Source organism: Tachypleus tridentatus, chromosome 10 (assembly GCF_004210375.1).
Source record: "Tachypleus tridentatus isolate NWPU-2018 chromosome 10, ASM421037v1, whole genome shotgun sequence".
Classification (NCBI taxonomy): Eukaryota; Metazoa; Arthropoda; class Merostomata; order Xiphosura; family Limulidae; genus Tachypleus; species Tachypleus tridentatus.
The window spans coordinates 187,099,247-187,125,281 of NC_134834.1; the positions used below are offsets into that span (position 1 = coordinate 187,099,247).

Below are 26,035 nucleotides of genomic sequence, written 5' to 3' on the forward strand. Positions count from 1 at the left end.
TATTAACTAAGGAGTACACCCACACTTACAGTAATTGTTTTCACAATTTTTTATATTAACTAAGGAGTACACCCACACTTACAGTAATTGTTTTCACAATTTTTTTATATTAACTAAGGAGTACACCCACACTTACAGTAATTGTTTTCACAATTTTTTTATATTAACTAAGGAGTACACCCACACTTACAGTAATTGTTTTCACAATTTTTTTATATTAACTAAGGAGTACACCCACACTTACAGTAATTGTTTTCACAATTTTTTTTATATTAACTAAGGAGTACACCCACACTTACAGTAATTGTTTTCACAATTTTTTTATATTAACTAAGGAGTACACCCACACTTACAGTAATTGTTTTCACAATTTTTTTATATTAACTAAGGAGTACACCCACACTTACAGTACTGTTTTCACAATTTTTTTATATTAACTAAGGAGTACACCCACACTTACAGTACTGTTTTCACAATTTTTTATATTAACTAAGGAGTACACCCACACTTACAGTACTGTTTTCACAATTTTTTTATATTAACTAAGGAGTACACCCACACTTACAGTATTGTTTTCACAATTTTTTTATATTAACTAAGGAGTACACCCACACTTACAGTAATTGTTTTCTAAGGAGTACACCCATTTTTTTTCATATTTTTTATAACTAAGGAGTACACCCACACTTACAGTACTGTTTTCACAATTTTTTATATTAACTAAGGAGTACACCCACACTTACAGTATTAACTAAGGAGTACACCCACACTTACAGTACTGTTTTCACAATTTTTTATATTAACTAAGGAGTACACCCACACTTACAGTACTGTTTTCACAATTTTTTTATATTAACTAAGGAGTACACCCACACTTACAGTACTGTTTTCACAATTTTTTTTATATTAACTAAGGAGTACACCCACACTTACAGTACTGTTTTCACAATTTTTTATATTAACTAAGGAGTACACCCACACTTACAGTACTTGTTTTCACAATTTTTATACTAACTAAGGAGTACACCCACACTTACAGTACTGTTTTCAGTTTTATATTAACTAAGGAGTACACCCACACTTTTCACAATTTTTTTTATATTAACTAAGGAGTACACCCACACTTACAGTACTTGTTTTCACAATTTTTTTATATTAACTAAGGAGTACACCCACACTTACAGTAATTGTTTTCACAATTTTTTATATTAACTAAGGAGTACACCCACACTTACAGTAATTGTTTTCACAATTTTTTTATATTAACTAAGGAGTACACCCACACTTACAGTAATTGTTTTCACAATTTTTTATTAACTATTAACTAAGTAATTGTTTTCACACTAAGGAGTACACCCACACTTACAGTACTGTTTTTTTTCACATTTTTTTATATTAACTAAGGAGTACACCCACACTTACAGTACTTGTTTTCACAATTTTTTTATATTAACTAAGGAGTACACCCACACTTACAGTACTTGTTTTCACAATTTTTTTATATTAACTAAGGAGTACACCCACACTTACAGTAATTGTTTTCACAATTTTTTATATTAACTAAGGAGTACACCCACACTTACAGTACTGTTTTCACAATTTTTTTATATTAACTAAGGAGTACACCCACACTTACAGTAATTGTTTTCACAATTTTTTTTATATTAACTAAGGAGTACACCCACACTTACAGTAATTGTTTTCACAATTTTTTTTATATTAACTAAGGAGTACACCCACACTTACAGTACTGTTTTCACAATTTTTTTATATTAACTAAGGAGTACACCCACACTTACAGTAATTGTTTTCACAATTTTTTTATATTAACTAAGGAGTACACCCACACTTACAGTAATTGTTTTCACAATTTTTTTATATTAACTAAGGAGTACACCCACACTTACAGTACTGTTTTCACAATTTTTTTATATTAACTAAGGAGTACACCCACACTTACAGTAATGTGTTTTCACAATTTTTTTTATATTAACTAAGGAGTACACCCACACTTACAGTACTGTTTTCACAATTTTTTTATATTAACTAAGGAGTACACAATTTTTTATATTAACTAAGGAGTACACCCACACTTACAGTACTGTTTTCACAATTTTTTTATATTAACTAAGGAGTACACCCACACTTACAGTACTGTTTTCACAATTTTTTTATATTAACTAAGGAGTACACCCACACTTACAGTAATTGTTTTCACAATTTTTTATATTAACTAAGGAGTACACCCACACTTACAGTAATTGTTTTCACAATTTTTTATATTAACTAAGGAGTACACCCACACTTACAGTAATTGTTTTCACAATTTTTTTATATTAACTAAGGAGTACACCCACACTTACAGTAATTGTTTTCACAATTTTTTATATTAACTAAGGAGTACACCCACACTTACAGTACTGTTTTCACAATTTTTTTATATTAACTAAGGAGTACACCCACACTTACAGTAATTGTTTTCACAATTTTTTATATTAACTAAGGAGTACACCCACACTTACAGTAATTGTTTTCACAATTTTTTTATATTAACTAAGGAGTACACCCACACTTACAGTAATTGTTTTCACAATTTTTTTATATTAACTAAGGAGTACACCCACACTTACAGTAATTGTTTTCACAATTTTTTTATATTAACTAAGGAGTACACCCACACTTACAGTACTGTTTTCACAATTTTTTTATATTAACTAAGGAGTACACCCACACTTGTTTTCACAATTTTTTTATATTAACTAAGGAGTACACCCACACTTACAGTACTGTTTTCACAATTTTTATATATAACTAAGAGTAGTACACCCACACTTACAGTACTGTTTTCACAATTTTTTTATATTAACTAAGGAGTACACCCACACTTACAGTAATTGTTTTCACAATTTTTTTTTATATTAACTAAGGAGTACACCCACACTTACAGTACTGTTTTCACAATTTTTTTATATTAACTAAGGAGTACACCCACACTTACAGTACTGTTTTCACAATTTTTTATATTAACTAAGGAGTACACCCACACTTACAGTACTTGTTTTCACAATTTTTTTATATTAACTAAGGAGTACACCCACACTTACAGTACTGTTTTCACAATTTTTTTATATTAACTAAGGAGTACACCCACACTTACAGTACTTGTTTTCACAATTTTTTTATATTAAACTAAGGAGTACACCCACACTTACAGTACTGTTTTCACAATTTTTTTATATTAACTAAGGAGTACACCCACACTTACAGTACTGTTTTCACAATTTTTTTATATTAACTAAGGAGTACACCCACACTTACAGTACTGTTTTCACAATTTTTTATATTAACTAAGGAGTACACCCACACTTACAGTACTTTTTTATATTAACTAAGTTTTCACAATTTTTTATATTAACTAAGGAGTACACCCACACTTACAGTAATTGTTTTCACAATTTTTTTATATTAACTAAGGAGTACACCCACACTTACAGTACTGTTTTCACAATTTTTTTTATATTAACTAAGGAGTACACCCACACTTACAGTACTGTTTTCACAATTTTTTATATTAACTAAGGAGTACACCCACACTTACAGTAATTGTTTTCACAATTTTTTTATATTAACTAAGAGTACACCCACACTTACAGTAATTGTTTTCACAATTTTTTTATATTAACTAAGGAGTACACCCACACTTACAGTAATTGTTTTCACAATTTTTTTATATTAACTAAGGAGTACACCCACACTTACAGTAATTGTTTTCACAATTTTTTTATATTAACTAAGAAGTACACCCACACTTACAGTAATTGTTTTCACAATTTTTTTATATTAACTAAGGAGTACACCCACACTTACAGTATTGTTTTCACAATTTTTTTATATTAACTAAGAAGTACACCCACACTTACAGTACTGTTTTCACAATTTTTTTATATTAACTAAGGAGTACACCCACACTTACAGTACTGTTTTCACAATTTTTTATATTAACTAAGGAGTACACCCACACTTACAGTAATTGTTTTTTCACAATTTTTTTATATTAACTAAGGAGTACACCCACACTTACAGTAATTGTTTTCACAATTTTTTTATATTAACTAAGGAGTACACCCACACTTACAGTACTGTTTTCACAATTTTTTTATATTAACTAAGGAGTACACCCACACTTACAGTACTGTTTTCACAATTTTTTTATATTAACTAAGGAGTACACCCACACTTACAGTACTGTTTTCACAATTTTTTTATATTAACTAAGGAGTACACCCACACTTACAGTACTGTTTTCACAATTTTTTTATATTAACTAAGGAGTACACCCACACTTACAGTAATTGTTTTCACAATTTTTTTATATTAACTAAGGAGTACACCCACACTTACAGTAATTGTTTTCACAATTTTTTTATATTAACTAAGGAGTACACCCACACTTACAGTAATTGTTTTCACAATTTTTTATTATATTAACTAAGTAATTGTTTTACACCCACACTTACAGTAATTGTTTTCACAATTTTTTTATATTAACTAAGAAGTACACCCACACTTACAGTATTGTTTTCACAATTTTTTTATATTAACTAAGAAGTACACCCACACTTACAGTACTTGTTTTCACAATTTTTTTATATTAACTAAGGAGTACACCCACACTTACAGTACTGTTTTCACAATTTTTTTATATTAACTAAGGAGTACACCCACACTTACAGTACTGTTTTCACAATTTTTTATATTAACTAAGGAGTACACCCACACTTACAGTACTGTTTTCACAATTTTTTTATATTAACTAAGGAGTACACCCACACTTACAGTACTGTTTTCACAATTTTTTATATTAACTAAGGAGTACACCCACACTTACAGTAATTGTTTTCACAATTTTTTTATATTAACTAAGGAGTACACCCACACTTACAGTACTGTTTTCACAATTTTTTTATATTAACTAAGGAGTACACCCACACTTACAGTACTGTTTTCACAAATTTTTTTATATTAACTAAGGAGTACACCCACACTTACAGTACTGTTTTCACAATTTTTTTATATTAACTAAGGAGTACACCCACACTTACAGTACTGTTTTCACAATTTTTTTTATATTAACTAAGGAGTACACCCACACTTACAGTACTGTTTTCACAATTTTTTTATATTAACTAAGGAGTACACCCACACTTACAGTACTGTTTTCACAATTTTTTATATATTAACTAAGAAGTACACCCACACTTACAGTAATTGTTTTCACAATTTTTTATATTAACTAAGGAGTACACCCACACTTACAGTACTGTTTTCACAATTTTTTATATTAACTAAGGAGTACACCCACACTTACAGTAATTGTTTTCAATTTTTTTTATATTAACTAAGGAGTACACCCACACTTACAGTACTTGTTTTCACAATTTTTTTATATTAACTAAGGTAGTACACCCACACTTACAGTACTGTTTTCACAATTTTTTTATATTAACTAAGGAGTACACCCACACTTACAGTACTGTTTTCACAATTTTTTTATATTAACTAAGGAGTACACCCACACTTACAGTACTGTTTTCACAATTTTTTTATATTAACTAAGGAGTACACCCACACTTACAGTAATTGTTTTCACAATTTTTTTATATTAACTAAGGAGTACACCCACACTTACAGTACTGTTTTCACAATTTTTTTATATTAACTAAGGAGTACACCCACACTTACAGTAATTGTTTTCACAATTTTTTTATATTAACTAAGGAGTACACCCACACTTACAGTAATTGTTTTCACAATTTTTTTATATTAACTAAGGAGTACACCCACACTTACAGTAATTGTTTTCACAATTTTTTTTATATTAACTAAGAAGTACACCCACACTTACAGTAATTGTTTTCACAATTTTTTTATATTAACTAAGGAGTACACCCACACTTACAGTACTTGTTTTCACAATTTTTTTATATTAACTAAGGAGTACACCCACACTTACAGTAATTGTTTTCACAATTTTTTTAACTATATTAACTAAAAAGTACACCCACACTTACAGTAATTGTTTTCACAATTTTTTTATATTAACTAAGAAGTACACCCACACTTACAGTAATTGTTTTCACAATTTTTTTTATATTAACTAAGGAGTACACCCACACTTACAGTACTTGTTTTCACAATTTTTTTATATTAACTAAGGGAGTACACCCACACTTACAGTACTGTTTTCACAATTTTTTTATATTAACTAAGGAGTACACCCACACTTACAGTACTTGTTTTCACAATTTTTTTATATTAACTAAGGAGTACACCCACACTTACAGTACTGTTTTCACAATTTTTTATATTAACTAAGGAATTTTTTTTTTCACAATTTTTTTATATTAACTAAGGAGTACACCCACACTTACAGTACTTGTTTTCACAATTTTTTATATTAACTAAGGTACACCCACACTTACAGTACTGTTTTCACAATTTTTTTATATTAACTAAGGTGTACACCCACACTTACAGTACTTGTTTTCACAATTTTTTTATATTAACTAAGGAGTACACCCACACTTACAGTACTGTTTTCACAATTTTTTTTATATTAACTAAGGAGTACACCCACACTTACAGTACTGTTTTCACAATTTTTTTATATTAACTAAGGAGTACACCCACACTTACAGTAATTGTTTTCACAATTTTTTTATATTAACTAAGGAGTACACCCACACTTACAGTAATTGTTTTCACAATTTTTTTTATATTAACTAAGGAGTACACCCACACTTACAGTAATTGTTTTCACAATTTTTTTTTATATTAACTAAGAAGTACACCCACACTTACAGTACTGTTTTCACAATTTTTTTATATTAACTAAGGAGTACACCCACACTTACAGTACTGTTTTCACAATTTTTTTATATTAACTAAGGAGTACACCCACACTTACAGTACAGTTTTTTTCACAATTTTTTATATTAACTAAGGAGTACACCCACACTTACAGTAATTGTTTTCACAATTTTTTTATATTAACTAAGGAGTACACCCACACTTACAGTAATTGTTTTCACAATTTTTTTATATTAACTAAGGAGTACACCCACACTTACAGTAATTGTTTTCACAATTTTTTTATATTAACTAAGGAGTACACCCACACTTACAGTAATTGTTTTCACATTTTTTTTTATATTAACTAAGGAGTACACCCACACTTACAGTAATTGTTTTCACAATTTTTTTATATTAACTAAGGAGTACACCCACCCTTACAGTCTTGTTTTCACAATTTTTTATATTAACTAAGGAGTACACCCACACTTACAGTACTGTTTTCACAATTTTTTATATTAATTAAAAAGTACACCCACACTTACAGTACTGTTTTCACAATTTTTTTATATTAACTAAGAAGTACACTCACAGTTACAGTACAGTTTTCACTATTTTTTTATATTAACTAAGGAGTACACTCACACTTATAGTACTGTTTTCACAATTTTTTATATTAACTAAGGAGTACACCCACACTTACAGTACTGTTTTCATAGTTTTTTTTATATTAACTAAGGAGTACACCCACCCTTTCAGTACTGTTTTCACAATTTTTTTATGTTAACTAAGGAGTACATTCACACTTACAGTACTGTTTTCACACTTTTTTATATTATCTAAGGAGTACACCCACACTTATAGTACTGTTTTCACACTTTTTATATTAATTAACAAGTATACCCACACTTACAGTACAGTTTTCACAATTTTTTTATGTCAACTAAGGAGAACACCCACACTTACAGTACTGTTTTCAGAATTTTTTATATTAACTAAGGAGTACACTTACACTTACCGTACTGTTTTCACAATGTTTTTATATTAACTCAGAACACCCACACTCACAGTACTGTTTTTACAATTATTTTATATAAACTTAGGAGTACACCCACACTTACAGTACTGTTTTTGCAATTTTTTTTGTATTAAGTAAGGGGTACACCCACACTTACAGTACCGTTTTCACAATTTTTTATATTAACTAAGGAGTACACCCACACTTACAGTACTGTTTTCACAATTTTTTTATATTAACTAAGGTGCACACCCACACTTACAGTACTGTTTTCACAATTTTTTTATATAAACTAAAAAGTACACCCACACTTACAGTACTGATTTCACAATTTTTTGATATTAATTGAGGAGTACACCCACACTTACAGTACCGTTTTCACAATTTTTTTATATTAACTATGGAGTACACCCACACTTACAGTACTGTTTTCACAATTTTTTTATATTAACTAAGGAGTACACCCACACTTACAGTACTGTTTTCACAATTTTTTTATATTAATTAAGGAGTACACCCACACTTACAGTACTTGTTTTTATTTTTTATATTAACTAAGGAGTACACCCACACTTACAGTACTGTTTTCACAATTTTTTTATATTAACTAAATAGTACACCCACACTTACAGTACCATTTTCACAATTTTTTTTATATTAACTAAGGAGTACACCCACACTTACAGTACCGTCTTCACTCTTTTTTTTATTAACTAAGGAGTACACTTACCCTTACAGTACTGTTTTCACACTTTTTTATACTAACTAAGGAGTACACTCACACTTACAGTACTATTTTTGCAATTTTTTTATATTAACTAAGAAGTACACCCACTTTTACAGTACTGTTTTCACAATTTTTTTATATTAACTAAGTAGTACACCCACACTTACAGTACTGTTTTCACAGTTTTTTTATATTTACTAAGAAGTACACCCACATTTACAGTACAGTATTCACATTTTTTTATATTAACTAAGGAGTACACCCACACTTACAGTACTGTTTTTACAATTTTTTTATATTAACTAAGCAGTACACTTACACTTACCGTACTGTTTTCACAATATTTTATATTAACTAAGAACACCCACACTTACAGTACTGTTTTTACACTTTTTTCTTAACTGGGTTGAACATGACCCACAGCCATCAAGTTCTTTTACCTTGTTAGTTATCTTGGTGGTAAACGGAATCATGAATTTTTGGAGGTAAAAGAAGTGTATCTTGTAATACAATTATCAGTTTTATCTGATATTAGACTGAACTTTACTATGCAGTTTATTCTACAAACCAACAGTTTTTCACTAAATCTATTGTTTATAGTAATGAGTTTTATTGGTACGTTTTATGATTGGTAACATGCCTATTTTATATGCTATAATACAAAACGTTTGTTTTAATACGACTGTTCTTTTGATGTGTGTTTTTGAAACACAAACCCACATAATGGACTTACTGTGCTATGCCCACCACAGGTATCTAAAGCCTTCATGATTACCATTGGCCCACTGAGGTAACCTGACTGTCTGTTTATTGTTTAGCACAGATCTTATTGTTCTGTGCCCGTTACCAGTAATAAAGCTCGTTTTTTACTATTATAAGCTATCAGACTGATCGAGGGTTGGAACAATACATGATATGTCGTTGTTTCTTATGACAAACAATATAACTGTTCTTCCTGCGCTGTTTTCACTTCTTGTTATAACTTTAGGATTCAAAGAGTTCGGGATGGCCTGGTGGTTAGGGAGCTTGACTCTTAATTTGAGGGTCGCTAGTTCGAATCCTCGTCACCGAATACGCTCGCCCTTTCAGCCGTGGGAGCGTTACAAGGTCGGTCAATTCCACTATTTGTTGGTAAAAGAGTAGCCCAAGAGTTGGCGGTGGGTGGTGATTACTAGCTGTCTTCCCTCTAGTCTACACTGCCAAATTAGGGACGGCTAGCACAAATAGCCCTTTAGTAGCTTTGCGCGATATTCCAAACAAACAAAGAAATTTATAAATTATGTTCATACTGTATAAAATGGCTACCGTTATATAATATATAAAATGGCGACTGTAATTAGTGTAATAAACATACAGGTATGATACGTGTAGCTTTGCGCGAAACTAAGAAAAAGAAACAAACACACGCTCCTAAATTAGGGCCGGCTAGGGCAGCTAATTCTCATGTAGCTTTACGCGAAATTCAAAACAAACAACACGACTCGCAAACTTCTTGTAATGCGTGCCGCTAAATGTGGACACTCATTTGAACTAATTCACATTAAGGACTGAACAATGCATAAATATTAAAAACACACATTAAGGACTGAACAGTACATAAATATTACAATACACATTAAGGACTTAACAGTACATAAATATTACAATGCACATTAAGGACTTAACAGTACATAAATATTACAATACACATTAAGGACTTAACAGTACATAAATATTACAATACACATTAAGGACTGAACAGTACGTAAATATTGCAATATTCCACCGATCCAGGCAAATTGATGTCGCAAATAAACATTAATCATTCAACGCAATACAACTCGTAAAGATAGGTGGCTTGATGACTCTTTTTAAACTAACAATCAGGTGGCGTGATTAAAATTTTATGACGCTTGTACTGTGTACGATGTATAACATAATCGATGAAACATTGTTAGCCTAAATCATTGTACAAAAGGGCCGACGGTAGGTGGATGTCTCCATCTTTCGTTAAAATGAACTGACACCACAGTGTACAAGGTTTAAATAATCAGGTACGTATTTATTTTCTAACCAAACTGTTTGTTGTTAATCGTCTCTGATGAGCTATTTATTTTTAATAATAATTATTATTTATCTATTTGGCTGACGCTTCTATCCAAGGCATATTTCAAAACATGTTTCGGAAACTGTGACTGTATTTGTTATAGTTGAATGTCTGTATTTGTAATCGAACTGTTAATGTTCCTGAGTGCTATTTATTTATTACTCTAGTTATCAGGTGTACTAAACTAATAAAAACAAAATATATATAACGCAGATTATTAATGAAAGGTCAATGTTTAGTAGCGCAGAATATATATTTAAAAATTACTGTCCCCAGTATTAAAATACAATAAATTTTGTTCGAGGTAATTTTACTATACAAAAATAAAATGTCGTTAGATGTAGTACAGCATTTAAAGGTTATGAATTGCGTGTTTGCCCACGCTTGTATTAGCTTAACGAAGGTTTGCAGGAGCGGACTGCACTCTTAAAGTTCTACTGAGAAATAAATATGGCGTAAGATAACACAAGTACATTTAATTTAATGTTAAAACAATTGTACATCTTGCACACTACCAATAATTTTGAGAACACGGTCAAGTCTTTCACAAGATAAAAAATATTTTTCAACAGAAAGCTGTAAACACATTTCAGTTTGTCAGTATTATTTGTAGAAAATACACACGTGACAGATTGAATATTCATGTAATCACAATAAACAAATAATTATTTCTCTGTTAATCTACTTTAGGTACTTTTCTAGAGGGCAGCTCATAGGATATGTTTCCGGAATCTAGGAAGACTAGTCCTCTCCTATTTAATAAACAGAAATACGACAGGTATTTGGGCTTGGCAAGTGTGGTGGTTAGAGTGCTTTTCTCGCAATCTTGGGGTCACAGGTTCGAATCCGTTAAAGACCAAACATGTTCGTACTTTCAATTCTGTGGGTGTTATAGTGTAACAGTGAGCCCTAATATTCGTAGATAAAAGAGTAGCTCAAGAGTTGGCTGTGGGTGGTGATGACTAGCTGCCTTACCTTTAATGTCACCGCAAAATTATAGACGGTTCACGAAGCTTTGCGCAAAATTCACCACAAAGAAACGGTTTCATCAATAAACAATTACATGGAATGAAACATACAGCCTTGCAAACCTAATAATTACATGGTATGCAAAATGTAATATATGTGATAACAACGTTTCACTCGGTTAACCAGGCATTGAGATACAATTACAATGAGTGAAGTTTAAGGGAGTACTTAAAGCTGGCGGATGGATACATTCGTGTTACACGGATTGCGTTTATTAATACTTTCAAAACGTACAAGTTGTTAAAAATAATTGAACAATCCGTTTTATTTACTTAACTTTCTTCGTGACGTCATATGCCATTTAAAGACTTGTAACTTCCGTTATAAAATAAAAACTTTCAACGAACAATCATCGGGCCGAAAAGTGCTCGTGAATGTGTTGAAAATATTATTCAAATTGTTGTGTGTTGTTCAGAAGTTGTTTTCAAAACAGTTATTGATTTTACTCGTTATTGTGGTATTACCTATTACAGGGTTTTAGTGATATCTAGATTATAATTCGTTCAATGTGGTTGGTGTAAATGATGATAGCAGGTGAACCTTTGTATCTATCAGCGTTGAACTTTGTAAGGTTGTCTACATACATCTCAGGTCTCCAGTTAACTACTGTAAGTGTACGTAAACAAATTCTCTCTTTCTCTCTCACACACACACACACACAGCTGGGTGAAATGGGGCTATGAAGATTAATTAGTATCAACACCTACATTGTTGAAGCTCACGAGTCTGGTGACGTCATTTGTACTTCCCTACATCTAATATCATTTGTTAACAGTTTAGTGACGTTTAAATCTCCTCCCCGCGTGTTTATCATTTTAATCATTTTTTGTTTGTTCTGGAATTTCGCAAAGCTACTCGAGAGTTATCTGCGCCAGCCGTCCCTAATTTAGCATTGTAAGACTAGAAGGTAGGCAGCTAGTCATCACCACCCACCGCAAACTCTTGGGCTACTCTTTTACCAACGAATAGTGGGATTGACCATCACTTTATAACGCCCCTCGGCTGAAAGGGTGAGCATGTTTGGTGCGATAGGGATTCGAACCCGCGACCCTCAGATTACGAGTCGAACGCCTTAACACACCTGGCCATACCGGACCTAGATATTACAATAATTCTGTTTGTTCCTAAGCACAAAACTGAGCAACGAACTGTGTCTTGCTGCACTTTGTTGCTTTTACGTTCTAAATGTGACACACAAGTCTCCCCAGTGTCACAGCGGAATGTCTGCAGACTCGCATCGCAATAAACCGGATTTCAATACCCGTGGTGGGCATAGCACAGTTAGCCAGTTGCATAGCTTTGTGCTTATTTCCAAAACAATCAATGAATGTGGTACCTTTGTAACCCCCCCGCTAAGAAATTGTGACACCCGCTGTTCCAAACTTGGAAATCTTACAAAGTCAAGATATATGTCTCTCTTGTACATTCCTCTCATGAACGAAATTCAAAATGTCAAATCATAAACGACGAAAAATGTTGCTTGTATTTCACGCTTGCTGACGACGTGTAATCTTAGCAAACTTGTATTTTGGTTGGACACTACCAATCTAGAACCTCTTAAGTGTAAACTAAAACTTCTAGAAATACAATATAATTTCACTCTTGGATCAAATTAAATATTAACTAATATTTTCAGTGAATGTAGTAAATACTCAAGGAAAATATTTCGATTCGTGATACCCATTTTGAAAACAAATAATAAATAAATATATAACATAAAAATCTACGGGTTATCCACAAGAATACATGAAATACAGTTGAAGGAGAAACAATACAACAGCTTACGATAATTAAAACGTTTTCATTGTTAAGCCTTAAAGCAGACGTGAAAAAAACATAAAAAAACTGATGTGAGTCAGGGTTTCTTAGGAATTTACTTATGCCTAGAACCCCTATGTTGTACCTTTTCGTAAAATTGTAACAAATGACGTTATCTTTGAATACAAAAACCATTAATAAGTGAACCCACTACTACAACTGCTGAAGAGTTATAGTCAATTGTAAGTACCACAGTTTGTACCAGGCCCACAACTTACAATGTTCGTTGTGAATAAGAGCAAGACAACATGCTACTTGTCACGTGAGTTTACACACACATATTGAATCATGCACAATTAATAACACTTTGAATGAAGAATTCCAGCTACTATATACATGCTACATTGTTAGATAACGTTTCTAACATGTCTATCACTGTAGTTAGTATACTACTAAACAATGTTTTCTTACTTTTAAATTGTATCTAAAGACACCCATACGTACAGTGGTTTTCATACTTTTAATATTAACTAAGGAGGACACTCACACTTACAGTGGTGTTTTCATACGTTTAGGTTTTAACTGCCCCTCGGTGTGGTTTCCTGTACGTGGTGTGGGGACCTCTCAGAAAAAGCTCTGTTCTTTCAGTTTACCTTCTCTGGGATCTAAACATCCACCCACGTGCGTAGTGGCCCGAGAAGGGGAGGAGAGGATCTTTGTAGTTGAGGGGTCCAATCCTAACACACAACTTTGGGCTTGAATTACTGTAGACGGGCAGCCTTGGGGTGGCCCCCTTTGGGTCATTCAGCTGGTCCACTTGGGCTAGGGACAACCAACTACCAGGGTCAGGTGCGGTGGACATTGCATCTGATGCTGGTGTTTGGGTACAGTACTCATGAAACCCTGGCGTTGTTGCAGTGTCCTTGTTTGGCATTGTAGTGCATCCCCTCGTAGGGCTCCATGGTGGGTGAGGTCAGTGAGCGCCGAAATTTTCCTTTTTTATTAAGGATCCCCCATATAAAAACTTAAATGAAATAGTGAAAAACAGTTCATAGGTAAACGACCACGTCTTGAAGATTCTGAGCAGCAATATTCAACATCTCTAACACCTGTTGTACCTCATTTTCCTATACTGCATTCTCTTTCAGACAAACCTTTTTCATTCAGAAGGGACTAGAGGGACTTTCTGGCTCTCCAAGGTCACTAAAAAGCTTCGCTATGTTGACATATTGGTGGAAACATCCACATCTCAACACAGTGAACTCAGCTTGCATTCAAAAGCGATTAGGGATATACCTATTAAGGTTACACATCATGCTACTTTGAATTCATCACAAGGAGTTATTGTTGAGAGGGCTTTGAATAACATCTCTGAGTCAGAGATTCTTGCTCTCTGATGGCCAGGACGTATCAGTGATGCTCTGGGTAAAAACTTTTGCTGGGTATCTAGCACTTTTGCTTCTTCCTCCATCTTCTTAGCCATCAAGACTTGGGCAGAGCGATCACCTATATCCTTTCGAGCTGATTACCTATATGAGTATAATTATCACTTTACACTGGTGGAACTCAAACTGGCCCTTCATCAGTCTGGCAGTACATTGGTTGGACTTGATGATGGACACTATGAAATGATGCACCATCTATCTCCTGCTTCTCTTACTATTCTTCTGATTTGTTTTTAACTGGATCTGGCAGGATCATCTGATTAGATTTGAAACGTCAATGAGAAAAACTTTTCTCAACCGACAACATTTTGTATTAATGTTCTTTCACCGTGAAAAGGCTTATGATACTACATGGAGGTATGGCATTTTGCGAGACCTCCATTTGTATGGGTTACGTGATCAATTGTCCATTTTTATTAACATTTTGTAATGGACAGGCGATTCCAAGTTCGTGTGGGTTCGACTCATTCCTGTTCCTTTCTACGGGAACTTGGAGTCCATTAGGGCTGTGTTTTGAGTGCCACACTTTTCAGAATAAAGACTAATACCATCACTGAACAACTCCCTCTTACTGTTGCAAACGGGCTCTATGCCGACAACTTTCTCATCTCGTGTCAGTTGTCGAACATGAGGTATATTGAGCGACAGCTACAGACTGCCCTCAATCGTTTACTGAAATGGACCACAGAAAACGGCTTTAATTTCTCTCTCTCTCTATAACCGTTTGCATGCACTTTTGCCATCAACGGCTTATTAACCCTGTTCCTGATCTCCGTGTCGGTGAAGTTCTTCTACATGTGGTCCCTGAGACAAAGTTCTTGTGGCTTATCTTTGACTCTAAGCTGCACTTTATACCATACACCCATCAGTTACGAGTCAAGTGTACAACAGCACTAAACATTCGCCATGTCCTCTCTTCCACCACTTTGGGAGAGGATCGATGTTCTGTACAAAAGATATATTGTGCTCTTATTCGATCGAAACTCGACTTCGGATCACTGGTCTATGGCTCTGCCAGGAGCTCAGCCTTGAAGATATTGGATCCTATTAATCATCAAGAACTTCGGCTCTACACCTGGGCTTTTTGCACTTCCCCAGTTCGAAGCTTAAACATAGTCTCATGAACCTTCTTTGAACCTCTGTCATTTGCAACTCTCTTTGCTATATACCTCGAAACTTCGTTCCTTACGCAGGCATCCCACCTGCGGTTTTGTTTTTCTTCCTTGGTGGGCCATACTTTTTAAGAACAGACGATCTGCCATTGCTCCTTTTGGCCTTCGTATCCAAGAGCAGTTGGATGAATTGGGTCTGTCCATGGATAACATTGCTGTATCCACTGGTCAGCCCATCCTACCATGGTTTCTTACAGCCCCCAAATGTGACTTTTCTTTAAGTCATCTGAGAAAAGCAGATACTCCCGATTGGAAATACTGTCTGCTATTTGCTGAACATCTTTCAAACCATTCTTCCATTCCTATTTATACAGATGGTTTTAAATCAGATGACTGTGTGGGCTCTGCCATGGTTTGTTGTGGTTCAGTGGTTGCATGCAGAATCCCCTTTACAAGTTCTGTGTTCACTGCTGAACTGTGCACCATTTCTCTGGATCACATAGAAGCTAAGCAGTACTCAAACTGCACTATTTATACTGACTCACTTAGTTCTCCATTGGCTCTGGAATCACTTCACGTTAGTTCGCACCCTGTTCTTGCTGATATTCAAAACCAATTGGCCCATTTTTCTTTAACATGTACTTCTATACGGTTTTTCTGGATACCAGGCCATGTTGGTATTCGTGGGAATGAGCTTGCTGACACTACAGCTAAGTCTATCTGCTCTGGCACTATCACCACTGTGTCTGTTCCATACATGGACTATGGTCCTGTATTCAAGGCTCAGCTCTGTTCCAGCTGGCAGTTGACTTGGAGTGAGCAATGCGAAAACATGCTTTTCCTAATAAAACCCTATGTTGGACTTTGGCCGTCTTGCTACCATAAGGATCGGAAAGAGGAAGTTGTTCTAACTAGACTATGCATTGGTCACAGTTATTTAACTCATTGTTTTCTTTTATCTAGGACTGATGCACCAATGTGTAGTCTATGTAATACTCAGGTCACAATAAGTCACATTTTACTTTTTTGCTGTCGTTACGACTCTCATAGATGGCACCGTTTTAAACATGCTTTGTTCCAAGATTTGTTCATAATGTTAGACACTGTCATTGGTGATGGTGACACTGTCCACCTTGGAAATGTTTTTAGTTTTTTTAAAGGCCATTTAAGTTTTTAATTTATACATTAGACCTTAATGATTACGATTCCTTTTTAAGAATAACAGTCCATCTAGTTCGATTTGAAATTACAAAATGGCCATAACATCAAATAACCCGGAATTATAACTGGAAAGACCAACTTCAGGTGACTGACGGTGGTTTTTGTACTTACCTGTTAGTCTTCATGGAGAGTCATGATAATTACAGTTATGCTACAGAATGTACTTTACAACATGTGTTACTGTAGTTTTTCTCTTACTGCTGTAGACTAGATGTAAACATTAGTTTTATGCTATTTATGTTTTTTTTAAACTTTGTTTTGTTTTAACTTAATTTCCTTTTATCAATTTTAATAATTTTACCTTAATTTTAACTTCTTACTGGATGTTGGTTGTAGATTGCCTAATTACTTTGTGCCAAAAGGAGAAACAAAAGATTTATAGACTATGCTTTTTGGCTAAAATGTATTCAGAATATACGCACGGACATTGTCATCTCGAATAAATCAACTTAATAACCCGATCGAAGCAGGGTATTTTCGCTAGTAAAATGAATCAAAGTTTATCATCGTATTTTATCTAGACTGCTTTTGTAAACATTTCAAAGTTTTACCTATTAACTGAAAGTAATACATTATCTTCCTGAAGGGTGGTTTTTCTGGATATTTGTAGTTAACTATGGGATAGAGAAGATAACCTTACATGAGAGTTTTTTATGGATGTTTGGTGTATGATGTGATGTACATTCAGCTATTCTGATGTTTCTGTTCCAAGTTCTTTCTGGTTGTGTGTGTTTTTCTTCAAGAATTAGATAGTTTCTCTCTTGGTTGGGCCCGGCATGGGCAGGAGGGTTAACGCGTTCGACTCGTAATCCGAGGGTCGCGGGTTCGAATCCCGGTCGCACCAAACATTCTCTCCCTTTCAGCCGTGGGGCGTTATAATGTAACGATCAATCCCACTATTCGTTGCTAAAAAAGTAGCCCAAGAGTTGGCGGTGGGTAGTGATGACTAGCTGCCTTCCCTCTAGTCTTACACTGCTAAATTAGGGACGGCTAGCGCAGATAGCCCTTGAGTAGCTTTGCGCGAAATTCAAAACAAACAAACCAGCAAACTCTCTTGGTTAGCAACTGAGATGGATTTGATATTTGTATAGCATACCACGAAATTTGTAAACGTTTGGCATCAAGTACGAATTTTTATGACCGTGTAAAAATAATCAAGTTTAAATAAACCTTATTATCCTAATTAAATTTAAATATGTTGTATTTAGAACATTTCTTTATTCAAAATAGCCCCAAATTAGTGTTTCATATTTTAATCAGAGAAATGTCCTCTTTATTATTTTTTTTCGTAGGGGTCGGACGAGTGTGCCGCGAAGGTAAAATAATTTGCCTGGTGTGCTGTTAGCACAAAACGTTTGTTGCCAACTGTTTCAGCAGCTGTCTTACACTAATTTGTGACTTGACGATAAATTCCCATTCGTGTGTCATGACAGCGGTTTTACCGTTGTCTGTTGGTAGGAATGTTTTGGTCTTAACTTCGTATGAATTTCAAACGAGAGTTTTCTTTGTGTTGTAGTAGGGGTAATAAGAATCGTGTACTTTTTATATTTTCCATTCTTCATCTGGTGTTGTAGTTGGGGTATAAGTGTCGTGGATATAGTAACAGCTAAAAATTGTCTAACGCCATTTTTTAATTCTCTAAGGAGGGAGGTGTAACGGATTTGTTATCGTTGTGTTTTATTTGAATATAATATTTAGAAGTGCACGAACACATATTGTTAAATGTGTTTTGCGAAAGTCTCTCTCTATATATATCTGTAGGTGTTTAGGTTAAAAATTAATATTTCCTAAGAAACATTAATCCCCTGGGGTGCTCGAAGACTAACTAGTCCTCCTTCAACCCCGCACCAGATAGGAATTTATAAATTAATAGCGTTAGTAGATAACACTGATAGACAGATTACTGGATTGATTAAATATATGCAAGTGCTTGTCTGGTGAGCGAGGCAGGCAACAAGGCGAAGGCAAAGCAAATCCCACCCAAGAAGATAGACGGAGAAATACGACGAGAAGCAAGCCGGATAAATACAAACAACAACCAAACGGGCCATTTCAGGGCCGGGCATGGATCGATGGATCAAAGTGCCCTGGCAGGGATCTAAAGATCCAATGCTTTGCGAAAGTCCCGCCTCTCGTCTAAATTTGTATATCCTCGTGAGTAAGAATCAACAATATATAATGTGTATGTAAAATACCAGCATTGTTGACTTCGCTGAAATTCCTAGAATACTCCTTCTCAATTTTATACAAGGTAACCAACGCAACGTGGGGAGACAGTTTATATTGTTGGTTTGCTACAGTCAGTATAGTATTAAATCTCGGAAGCTATAACTGTGATAAACGCTTATTAATCGGTAACCTACAGATAGACCAGGAACGTTTATAGATTTCAAACACTACGAACCATTGAATTTAAGAGAATTAACTTCCACAACAGTATTTATGTGAAGACACTCTATAACAGTGGTTCCAAACCAGGGGTGCGAGATAACATTTCGGTTTTTCTTTTATATATATTAAGGGTACTGTCCGAAATATTCAAAAATTGTGCCACGCTTTGAAAAACTCGTAAGAAATAAACAGGAACAAAAAGAGTCATTAAATTTAAATTGGCTTATGAATATTTGAACATTTCAAATTCAAAGAAATTTCATTTCATGCATGAATGAAACTTTATCTTTTTTTGTAGGCCATGTAGGGTTTATGCAACTTTTAGTTTGTTGTAATATTTTTTTCTTTTCCAAATGTTTCGTTTTTGTTTATATATCATTATAAATTAATTATAAAAAAAATTGTTTTTGCCACCTTCATCTTTATTCTTAAATAACTAATTACTGTGAAGGGTGCGAGAACATATTAAAATTTTTTAGGGGTGCGGGGCATAAAGAAAGTTAAAACCACTGTACTGTAACTACAGAAGTATAAAGATCACGTGAGGCCAGATAAGAGTAAAGCTTCCCCATTTGTGAAGTGTATCAACGTGTTTGGCCCGGCACAGCCAGGTGGGTTAAGGTGTGCGACTCGTAATCTGAGGGTCGCGGGTTCGCATCCCGGTCGCGCCAAACATGCTCGCCCTCCCAGCCGTGGGGGCGTTATAATGTGACGATCAATCCCACTATTCGTTGGTAAGAGTAGCCAAAGAGTTGGCGGTGGGTGGTGATGACTACCTGCCTTCCCTCTAGTCTTACACTGCTAAATTAGGGACGGCTAGCACAGATAGCCCTCGAGTAGCTTTGTGCGAAATTCCAAAACAAACAAACAATCAACGTAGAATTATTCGTGTGAGACTTCGCTGGATATTTGTGTGTAATAAGGAAAAGTGTGATAAGATGAGGCATATGTACAGAAGTGTATTAAAAAAAAAATAGTGATTATTTAACGTGGGTGACTGACTCAAGATAAAATGTTAAACTTTCCGCTGTATAAACGTTTAGACTGCAATGAGCTGACGCTACCAAGGTCAGTTTTGGGGTTATGCAAGCAATAGACGCTGCATTAATAAAGCGGAACCAGTAAGAATATCTCTGACAGTTTGAAGACACCACAGTATGGGGTAAAGCTGCTGATTATTGATAATTATTGAGCTTAAAATTCCTTAAAAAGGAAGCCAGACGGCATTTTGATAGAGTATCGATAAGAAGCATGTGAGTATGAATACAAAAGACTGACGATTCACCGTCTCTATTTGTGCGTAATGAGAGTTGTGTTTTGTCATTAGGTTTTGCACACGATCATAATAGAATTGACCAATTAGGTATCGGAACTAAATGCAGGTAATTGTGCGTACTATTTTGCAGATCGTGAGGATACTAAGAAAAAAAAATCGAATAAAACCTGGTGTAATGGCCGAAAAGTAAATTTTCTCCTACAGAAAAGAAGTTACTTCTGGATTGTGTCATTCAGTTCCGCTAATTCAACATTACCACTGTACTAATGAATCAACTGTTTAACTCCTGAACGCTTTAAGTATTTTAATGCCATTATTTCTAAATATCAGTTACCATATTAAAGTACTATAGAGTTAAGTAACTGTTTAGTAAAAGAATTAATTGAAGTAAAAGAGTTTAACCTAATTGAGAAAATGTATGTTGAATGTAAAGTTCAAGTGTGTGAAAAACTTAAAGTATTCTTGGAATCTTGGTCTCGGACTTTGCTATAACTGTAAATCCTCAAGTCAGTGCTTGTGTGCTCCATTCGCTTACTGTATCCTTACTTAAAATAAATAGTGTAACAAGTGGTATCGTCAATAAAATAGTCAGTTCCAGACCAAATAGAAGACTGGGTAATGTTTGTTAGTTTCTAAAACTTTTTTGTATATAAATCATTATTTGTAATAATTGTTATTAAAAATTATAATGTTATTTGTATATTAAAATGTGTTTGTGTTAAAAAGGAAAGTGTGTTTGTATTTGTGTTAAAAAGGAAAGTGTGTTTCAATCTTGTTGGTAAATATCATAAATATTATTGATATTCAATATAAATTCAAATTTCCATTACCCTCGGATTACGAGTCGAGTGCCTTAACAACCTGGCCACGCATATAACGTTAGATTGATTGTTTTGAAATTAAGCACAAGGCTTCATAAAGGACTATCTGTGCTCTGCCCACCAAGAGTATCGAAACCCAAATTCTAGAAGTGCGAATCCGCAGACATACCACTGGGGGGACACCAAGAGTATTGAAACCCAAATTCTAGAAGTGCGAATCCGTGGACATACCACTGTACCACTGGGGGGACTTATAACGCTAGAAATCGGAATTCGATATCCGTAGTTGCCACAGTGGCGATAATCGAAATAAAAAATTGAAAATGCATTCTAAAGACAGCTGGTTTGAATATTAAAACTTTAATTAAAATAAAGCACAAAACAACGTTTCGACATTCCTAGGTCATCTTCAGGTTAACATACATATTTACAACACATATTTTTAATTCAAGCGGGTTTCTCGTCATTATGAAAATTCAAAATACGTTTTATAACATTGTAGAATGTATGGAACTTTTATGTTGCCACATTATACAGCACGAGTTAGTGTATAAACATTTCTGTGCTAGAAATTCTCTGTGTATCAAGGAAGTGATTATCGTATTTATGAATATCCTACAATAGTTCTTTTTTATTGTTGTCTTCTAGATGGTTTGGAATTTGTTTAGAAACCTGCGAACTGCAAGAATTTTTATGATAACTGGAGTCCTCTTGGCTACCTTCTGTATAATCTACAAAATGCAAGATACGAGAGATGTAATCCAGTGGAATTCCATATCTGTCTCCAATGACAGTAATCTCGTGGTGACACACGTACGCTTACCGCCCTCGCTAAAGGGTCGAAAGCTACCCTTTCATCAAGTGTATGAGCCCAGAAGTATAAGCTTTGTAAATTACTCCAATCCCTTTCCTGTGGTCCGTAATATAACCAAGCCCAAGTTGATATTACTTTGGACACCATGGAACCACCAATGGAAGACCGTGAATTATTACTTTTTGCAGTCTGGAAACGATTCCTTTGTGAGGTACCACTGTCCCAACCAGCTTTGTACCACCATCTATGACCGGTCACGTCTGCACGAAGCTGATGCCATTCTCTTCCATCTTCTAGACCTGAAAGAAAGTGACATGCCAAAGAGTCGCCACCCTCAACAGATTTGGATGATTTATGTAATGGAGGCCCCATGGCTAGTCTATGCTTCCTGGAACCGACTGAAAGGCATATTCAATTGGACTCTGAGTTATCGAGAAGACTCGGATGTCCCAGTAAAATATGGATTTGTAGGATCTCGGACAACAAAATTAATGAAAAGTCTTGGATTTTCTGAAAAGAAAAAATCTGTCCTCTGGCTAGTCAGTGACTGCAATACTAACAGCCATAGGGAGGATTATGGTAAAGAGCTTGCGCGATACATTGACGTTGATGTTTATGGTTTGTGTGGAACCAAAAAGTGTTTTCCTTCTCAGTCAGCAACTTGTTACGAATCACTTACTAAAGAATACAAGTTTTACCTATCTTTTGAAAATTCTATATGTAAAGATTACGTCACCGAAAAATTTTTTAACATTTTGAATTATGATATTATACCAGTCACGTTTGGTGGCGCTAATTACGCTGAAATAGCTCCACCCAAATCTTATATCGATGCTACGCAGTTTCCTAACCCTAAAGACCTTGGAGCTTTCCTCGCGAAAGTGGGATCTAGTGAGATTTTATACGCATCGTATTTCAAGTGGAAAGAAACATACCAAGTCTACCTTTACCCTTGGATGTGTCACTTATGCGACCGTTTGCACAACCCAGGTGAACCAACTTCACATAACGATCTGTACAAGTGGTGGGTCACCGATGCTAACTGTATCCGCTGGGACAAAAATAAGGGTTTCATCCGAGTGCAAGACAGTAATAATTAAAATGAGGTTTCGTTCGATAAATGTTCTTTTCTAGCTGGTGCTCCGATACCAGTAAAAACTAACAAGTTAATATTGTGTTGCGATTTGCTCTTGTTATTTTAAACTTTAAAATATAGTTCTAGCAATTAAAATGACGACTGTTTGGGTACTCGAAAAAATATTTTAATACAACACTTAAAATACGTACTTTAACAGGTAATACCCGAGAATGTCGAGACCGTGATAGCCCTCTACGTTTTTAAACTAACCATCTGTATTCTACATAAATCTATATAAAAAAACGTTATTCGATCTAATAATAAAACCGATTTTGCAACCTTTAATTCAACAAGCAGTTTTAATTTATACAAATTGCAGGAGAGGATAAGAATATTTTTAAAACTTTTGGGGTTTATCTCCAAAAGGCTTCACGATATCAAACACAGATACTTCTATCTCCTCCACGCAATGGTTCAACAGTAAATTCATGGACTTGTAACTTAAGATACGCTATTTGATACCTCGCAGACGATTACAACATACATTCTAAAGATCACCTTGGCACCTGACTTCAGTACAACGCTGAGAATATTTTTTTGTAATTAAGTTGCTTTTGGTGAAATTCCTGACATTAAAATTGCGCCTGTGTAATGATAATAAAATTTTAGCTTCATTTGTTACATTCTTTACTTTCCTGTAAAATAAATTACATTGTTAGTGACGGAAGACTTGCCATCTTGGTTTTTAGTAACACTTAGAGAATCCATCTTTGAAATACAACGTATTTTATTTCTGTCTGTCAACTATAAAAATAACTTATTTAAATAACAATAAAACGGCCCCTACGAAAATACAGATTTTCACTTGCAATTGAGTGTACGAAAACAAGTCAACAAGAAGATGGCGCTACATACAAACAAGTACTGTCAGAGAGGCGCAGGGCTAATAATTTTAATAATTTGACGTTTTTCAAACAATATTTCATTGGAGTAATTATTATTCTTGGCTTTAGTTTCTTTTAAACAGTTTTGTTGAGAAATATCCAGTTAATTATTTTCTGTCGCATTTTCAGCTCCATAGTTTTATTACGTTGATAGAACTGTCTTTTATATCGCCTCTACAGCCAGCAGTTTTATTACATTACATTACGTCTTCAAACCCATCAAAATTACTATGTATATTCCCTTATATATTGTTGAAACAACTAACTGTGCTACCGTGACTTGTTCTAATCAGTTATTTATCAACCTAACTTTAGCTTCATTTCGTAATTCGTAGAGTTTGTTTTTGAATTTCACTCAAAGCTACTCGAGGGCTATCTGCGCTAACCATCCCTAATTTAGCAGTGTAAGACTAGAGGGAAGTCAGCTAGTCATCACCACCCACCGCCAACTCTTGGGCTACTCTTTTACCAACGAATAATGGGATTGACCGTCACATTATAACGCCCCCACGGCTGGGAGGGCGAGCATATTTGGTGTGACCGAGATTCGAAGCCGCGACCCTCGGATTACGAGTCGAACGCCTTAACACGCTTGGCCAGGCCGGGCCCTTCGTAGTGTTTATTCATTCTCGTTATGCGTGACATTAAGTGCTAAGTAAACATTTGTGAAACACAAAACTATGTGTTTTGCCCGCCGCAGATATCAAATCCTTTGTTTTTTAGTTTGAACAGTTCTCAGACTTATCGCTGAGACACGGGGGGGGGGTGCTTGTGTTCAATGTTCTTTTTTTTTCTTTAGTCTACAGTTCTTCAACATCACTTCGGTGACCAACTCGGTCCTTAGAACAGTTTTTTTTCAGCAGCTACAATTTGAATCGTCTAATTTTATCAAAAATTACGCATAATTAGCACACGATGATTTATTTGGTTGTAATTAAACACAAACCTACCCAATGGGTTATCCCATCACGGGTATCGAAACCCGATTTCTAACGTTGTAAGTCTGCAGACAAACCACTGTACCAGGGGGGTGCATAACACAGTGAAGCAATTTCAAATAAAATTAAATGGTTAGGTGTGTATGGAGCAAGTCCTGAAATTATTGACAAAGAAACAATGGATAAGAGTCGTACAACCATTTGTTTGAAGATAAGTTCGGGTTAACAATTCGTAACGATCTAATATTTTGAAGTAGATGTATGTGCGAATCGTTTTAGTGCTAAGCGTAATATATATCTTTTGAATTGTTCTCTACGTCACAATTATACAGTTGTTACATAGGCCCGACATGGCCAGGTGGGTTAAGGGGCTCGACTCGTAATTCGAGGGTCGCGGATTCGAATCCCCGTCGCACCAAATATACTTGCCATTTCAGCCGTGGAGTCGTTATACTGTGACGATTAATCCCATTATTCGTTGGCAAAAGACTAGCCCAAGAGCTGGCGGTGGGTGGTGATGACTAG

The 26,035-nt window shown here is 34.6% G+C and overlaps 2 protein-coding genes across 5 annotated transcripts in view; both read left to right on the forward strand.

The window, feature by feature from the left end:
• Window positions 1-24,302, forward strand: part of LOC143231151 (glycoprotein 3-alpha-L-fucosyltransferase A-like) — a 44,908-nt gene extending 20,606 nt beyond the window's left edge. For 2 of the 3 annotated variants that reach the window (XM_076465793.1, XM_076465792.1), the window contains one exon: window positions 22,385-24,302. In XM_076465793.1, the coding sequence (XP_076321908.1) occupies window positions 22,385-23,650 (1,266 nt within the window). In that variant the 3' untranslated portion in view covers window positions 23,651-24,302. Of the gene's footprint in view, window positions 1-21,378; window positions 21,531-22,384 lie in introns of those variants that run through there. The other variant, XM_076465790.1, reaches the window with a different exon arrangement.
• The window catches only part of LOC143231152 (uncharacterized), a 28,053-nt gene continuing 12,487 nt past the window's right edge, over window positions 10,470-26,035 (forward strand). Inside the window, exon 1 of one of the 2 annotated variants that reach the window (XM_076465795.1) lies at window positions 10,470-10,630. The gene's annotated coding sequence lies outside the window, so the exon portion shown is untranslated. The remainder of the gene's footprint in view (window positions 10,631-26,035) is intronic. The other variant, XM_076465794.1, reaches the window with a different exon arrangement.